The sequence below is a fragment of the Echinops telfairi genome, unplaced genomic scaffold (assembly GCF_000313985.2).
Source record: "Echinops telfairi isolate 266 unplaced genomic scaffold, ASM31398v2 ScPeMD7_6273;HRSCAF=7185, whole genome shotgun sequence".
NCBI classification, from domain to species: domain Eukaryota; kingdom Metazoa; phylum Chordata; class Mammalia; order Afrosoricida; family Tenrecidae; genus Echinops; species Echinops telfairi.
Window position 1 is genome coordinate 3,811,699 of NW_022110173.1, and position 6,000 is coordinate 3,817,698.

At 47.9% G+C, this 6,000-nt stretch overlaps 1 protein-coding gene and 1 pseudogene across 1 annotated transcript in view; both read left to right on the plus strand.

The window, feature by feature from the left end:
• Nucleotides 1–6,000, plus strand: part of CACNA1C (calcium voltage-gated channel subunit alpha1 C) — an 865,289-nt gene that overhangs the window by 839,834 nt on the left and 19,455 nt on the right. The window contains exons 41-42 of the mRNA XM_045295927.1: nt 1,625–1,726; nt 5,913–6,000. Coding sequence (XP_045151862.1) covers nt 1,625–1,726; nt 5,913–6,000 — 190 coding nt within the window. The remainder of the gene's footprint in view (nt 1–1,624; nt 1,727–5,912) is intronic.
• Nucleotides 3,197–3,978, plus strand: LOC105979326 (annotated as a pseudogene).

Sequence of the window (6,000 nt, forward strand, 5' to 3'; positions counted from 1 at the left end):
ATAAACAAGAGCACATCTCTGAGTCTCTAGGTTACATGGAAAGAGTGGCTATTTGCAGGAAACTGTTTTCCTGACCACAGAGGGGTGTGAGGGAGTTCTTCAGCCATCTGTCTTCCGTGTCTCTATCACAAAGGTCACATAATGCTCAACACTCTCAGAATATAGGACTAAAACACTTTAAAATACTTAGAGGATGGCAGCAATTTGCCGGTTAAAGCCCGCAATCATGGAAGCCAAGGATGGGCAGACTGTGGCTGCCAAGCCACGTGCATCTCTTCCGGTACGTGCGTGAGGTTCTGAAGTAAAATTGAAAACGGCTAACGGATCTTATTCAGATGATGGTGATCCCATTTGTTTGTAAAATATATGTATGGCTCTCGCATAATTTTTAACTTGTTGCGAGACATTGAATTGGCTCTTCTGTCTCAAAAGTTGCCGACCCCATTATGAAACTAAATTGAGGCTTTAAAAAATATGAAAAATCCTTTGGGAAGAGAAGTGTGTTTGCATATTATTTTAATTAGTGATTTCTATTGTGTCCAAAAAATCCCACAAACTACTTTAAAAAGAAAAGCTTTGTATTGTGACTCAGATGAAGAGTTACTGAGCAAATCAGTTTTCCACTCAACAATTCATGCACATTTTTGTCATATCATTGATTCCAATCCCCACAATGCAGCACCACTCACCCTACTTTGTCCTTCTGTTTCCTATTTCTGTTCTTCCTTGGGGAGCCCTGGTGACATCATGGTTACATGTTGGCCTGCTAACCCCAAGGTCAGCAGTTCAAAGCCACCAGCCACGCTGAGAAAGAAAGACGAGGCTTTCTACTCCCATGAGTTACAGTCACAGAAACCCACAGGGATAGTTCCACCCTATCCAATAGGGTCACTGTGCATCAAAACTGACTCCAGAGAAGTGAGATTTTTGGTTTTATTTTTTCTTTCTTAACCCTTTTGAACTTTGCGCCTGGATAAATGCTACCCTTTTAAGTCACATATTGAGTATGCTAAATGTGCATGCCTCCCTAGTTCCCCTTAGAGACCTGTCTGTTGCTTGGCTGAAAATTGAGTCATGAGAGTGAGTCCTTGTGTCCATCCGTCCTTGTTTCCTTCTGGCAGCCCAAGGAAGAGCATAGGGATTGGCCCTCTTCCTACCCAGTGGGCAGGGGGAGTTGTCGCGTGGATGAGTGAGTCTGTCCTGGTGACACTGCCCAGGGCCCTGCAGTTCAGCCCTGGCGTCCATGGTCTCTCACGGGGGAGATGCAGCGTGGATGGAGGTGACACAGTGGTGTTGACCGGACTGAGCAACAGGCAGGAAAGCGGGAGAAAGAAACAGCATTGGACGTCGGGAGCAAGGGGAGGGGCGAGGCCGAGAGAAGAAGAACATTACACTGACCAAGAGCAGGTTCTGCGTCGGGCTGCGTACCACCCGGGAGAACGAGGGGGCTCTCTGCTCCCCTAAAGACTTAGTTACAGCCTCGGAAACCCGCCGGGGCAGTTCTCCTCTGTCCTGCAAGGTCAGTGAAGGAGTCAGGTCTTGGCCGGTAAGGTTCCCCTTTGTACAGCAACCTCCTCAAGGACTGTGTCTCCCCTTTCTGCGCTCTGTGTCTCCCCTTTCTCAGGGAACCTCGAGCAAGCCAACGAGGAGCTGCGGGCCATCATCAAGAAGATCTGGAAGCGCACCAGCATGAAGCTCCTGGACCAGGTGGCGCCCCCTGCCGGCGGTAAGTGCCCTGACGTCCGCACGGGGACACGCCCATAGCCATCTCTGGTGGCCCCTTGCTCCAGTGGTGGCAATCATCAGAAATGGGGGGCTGCCCCTGCAGCTTGTGCTTTTGGGGGGCCCACTGGGGTATGCTTTCTGCAGACCCTTTCTGCAGGCCCAAAGGCCCTATCGGTTAGAAGGGACAGGAGTGTCTCAGGTTCAGACTGTGAGATGGAAATGTGGACCCCCCTGCATTGGACAGATGGGGCCAGGCCAGGCCCTTTGATGTTCAGACGACGGGCAGGCTTTCGAAGGAAAATGCCGCGGTGTACACGTTTACCCACAAACCCCTGGGCTGATGGCCCAAGGATCATGAGGCCCTCAAAGAAGACTCCCAGGAAGCCTGGATTCTCTAGCCTGAAATTCTTTTTCCTCCTGACATAGCAGTCGTTCCCAGCCAGCCCGCCCAAAGTGCCCCTGCCCCTCGCCTACAAGAAACACAGAGATCATATAACCATTTTTATGATCAATTCCAAAATATTAGTATACCGCTTTAACTCATGTCAGTGGTCCTAAAATCAAATGGTTCTCAATGTGTGCACGCTGTGGCACAGGTCATAATTAACTGATGAAGTGCTCACATGCATGCAGGTCCCACGAGCAGGCTTGCGTTTAGAAGGAGGGCGACGTTGAATATTGCTGCCGCTAGGTCTTTGGCATTTTGAAGGAAGGACAAAAGTGAATGTATCTACAGTGAAACTGCCAACTGCGGGGGCCTGTGGGAAGTGGAAGCTTGTCAGACAAAGGGCACTCAAGAATCCCTTACTGATAGGCATAGAGAAGTGGTAAGATTGCGTCCTATCACGGGTAGACAACTAGGGAAGCCAGTGAAGCAAGGCAGTCCCTCCAAGCTCCGGCTCTCATGGGTTTCACCGTGTCTATATACATGTACATGCATGCACATGCGTGCCTGTGGACACAGGGCTTCCATGGCTGAGAGTGACCACTGCAAAAACATTCTGGTACAAGAGGGTCAGAGACAGCAAAGGAACTACAAGGGCGTTGTCACCGGGGCTGTTATTTCCCAAAATGTGCACCCCTCTGGGTCCAGTTCAAATAAAACCAGGTGCGGCCTTCCTTCAATTCACAGCACAGTTGTATTCCTGGAAGACTCCTGGATGCTAAAACCAGGCCCAAATGTGCCATGTGTTCCTGTGCCAGGTTTTTTTATCTGAAAGCAGGTGGTTCCCTTCTTAACAGGGTGCTTAGAAGCTGTGCAGAGAGCTAGGATAGTATTTGTTGGACTAAAGGCCAGTCGCACCCATATCACCATGACAAGTGAGCTATGCCCCAGATGTTTCCAGAACGCTCCTTAGGAGGTGAGTTAGTCTGGGTAGACTAGAGAAACAAATCCACAGAAACTTACATGTATCTAAGAGAGAGTTTATGTAAAAGGTACGTGTACATTAAGAAAGCATCCCAGCTGGCCATGGGAGCTGTGACTGACGGCGAAGTCATCTAGAAGCATCCCCTCATGGATGGAGATGGCGCTGGAGATGACCTAAGAATTGACCTGCTCATGAAAAGCTTCATTAAGTGGTGCAATTCTGAGTCCCAGGAAGAGGGAGATAGCCAGTACCAATGTATGCTGAGCACACTGTCTCAGTGGGAATTTTCAGTGGGCAAAAACCTTGCTGGTATATGATACGCGTCTCAGAGAAATGGAAAATTATGAAAAAATTTACAAAGAAATAGAATGTAGCATCGCTGGAGCCCATGCAAAAAACAAATACTTCAAGCAAAAGGAATACGAAAAAATCGCAAGAGTATGATGCTTCAGCAAACGTCATCCAGCACCATCCCAACAGACAAGAAATGGTAAAGGAACCAGAGCAGTGGCTCTCAATCTTTCATACCGTTCCTCATGTGGTGGTGACCCCAACCATGAGACTATTTTCATTGCCACTTCCTCACTGTAATTTTGCTACTGTTGTGAATCGGGTGACCCCTGGGAAAGGGTCGTTCAACCCCCAAGGGAGTCGAGACCCACAGGTTGTGAACCGCTGGGCTAGCGGCTCTGGGTAAAGAATTACAGCATCTTTCACATATTAAAGAAAGTGTTGAAGATAAGCTGATATTGAGGCAGAAACAGTTTCACGTTCTACCATCTATGCACTTCAGCAAACACTGGAAAATGATGAAAAACGCTCCGAAGTAGAAGAAGCTCAAGAAACACGCATGGCTACAGAGCCTAAGCCATCAACAAGCTAATCTCGCACCATCCCAGGAATACTGAACTAACCATATGATCTCAGTGTGTTTAGAAACGTTTCTATTTTTCGAGATACTTAAAATTTCTATACTGAAATACTTTGCTTTTAAAAGCGATGCATATTTTATTTGCATTTCTACACACAACAGAAAATAACTTCAGCACAGACTTGCTTTTATCCAAAATGTTTAATAAACTGATTTCAAACAGGAAAAAAAAAAAGAAAGTAGCCCAACCCAGTCCAGTCCAAGCCCATAAGTCCAACATTAGCCCATATGTCTGACATTGATCAACAAAGTCCTCCTCAATCTCACAAAACACATGCCATGACGCCGACTGCAGGAGGAAAGCTGAGTCAGTGAGCGTGTAAACATCTCAGCGCTGGCAGGGGTCTCCACACAGCTGCTCCAGCACCCAGGGCTGCATCAGGGTAGGTCCATGCGGCTTCTCCTCAGGGATGTCTTGCAGGAAGTGAGCCTTGCCAGCTGAAGCAGGGAACTGGCTAAGGCAGCTACACCCTGGTCCAACTATCAGAAAGCAAGAGACCTGAGAACTAGAAAGAGCCATTAATCTCTCCGCCCTTCAATTAATCCCGCATGTGTTTATCAGCCAGGCTGGCACAATAAACCTTAACTATCACAGAAGGTGATGCTGCCCTCTGAACCCCTGAGACTCACTGGCTTCCCCATCATCGGGTCCATCCCAGAGATAAGACACCAAGGATGTCATGTCTAATTTTGGGTGCCCAGTCCAGCTGGGGCCCAGCCAAATCCTTCCTGGTAAGAAAACGCCATCTGTAAGATGGGGCATTCTCTTCCATGTGAACTCTCCCGCCAGCCCAGGCGTAGGTGTGCACTGAGAAGACCCGGCTCACTGTTGACGGGCACTTGGTGCTTTAGGATCAAGTAAGAGCACTCTCAGTTAAGTAAACAAAGCCAGGTGGGAGCAAGTTAGCAGCATGCTGCCTTTGCTATAAAATCAGGGGAAAGAGACCGCTGCTTCTGCTTGCACAGAGAATGCTAGAGCAGGGGTTCTCTACCTTCCCATGCCGCGACCCTTTCAGACAGCTCCTCATGTGGTGGTGACCCCCCCAACCATACAATTATGTTCATTGCTATTTCATCGCTGTCATTTTGCTACTGTTAAGTGACCCCTGTGAAAGGGTCGTTCAACCCCCAAAGGGGTCGTGACCCACAGGGTGAAATCCCCTGGGCTAGACCAATGCTCAGAGACTGAAACGGTGAGGGCAAAGTTTCTTTTATGTCTTGTTTTGGGGGTTTTTTTGGGTTTTTTATATGTCATTTTATCGGGGGCTCTTACTCACTGATAACAATCCATACATCAATTGTATCGAGCACATTTGTCCATATGTTGCCATCATAATTTTCAAAACATTTTCTTTCTACTTGAGCCCTTGGTATCAGCTCCTCTTTTTCCCCTCCCTTCCACCCTCGTGACCCCTTGATAAATGATAAATTATTATTATTCTCATATTTTACACCTCCGCGCTCTCCCTTCACCCACGTTTCTGTTGTTCATCCCCTGTGGGGGGCGTTGTACGTTGATCATTGTGATTGGCTCTCCCTTTCTCCCCCTACTCCCCCCTACCCTCATGGTACCTACCGCTACTTCCATTATTGTTCCTGAGAGAACAGGTTTTCTTAAAGTGATTTACAAATACTAAACTGCCACCTCACCGGAAAATAAAAATACAAGAGGCTAGCTATCGGGAGGTAATCGTTAGGCAGACGGGGGAGACTTTCCACCGTCTACCTTCTTCTATTTTATTTTACCTTTTTGAATCATATGAATGTACTGCCTCTTCCAAAAACAATAAAGGTCGACGTCAAGTCTGAATAGTTAAGAGGAAAATTATCGGAGGCCATCGTCCGTCCCCCACTTACCCGGTGCTCCCTTTCCTCGCCTGCCCTAGATGACGAGGTCACAGTCGGCAAGTTCTACGCCACCTTCCTGATCCAGGAGTACTTCCGGAAGTTCAAGAAGCGCAAAGAGCAGGGTCT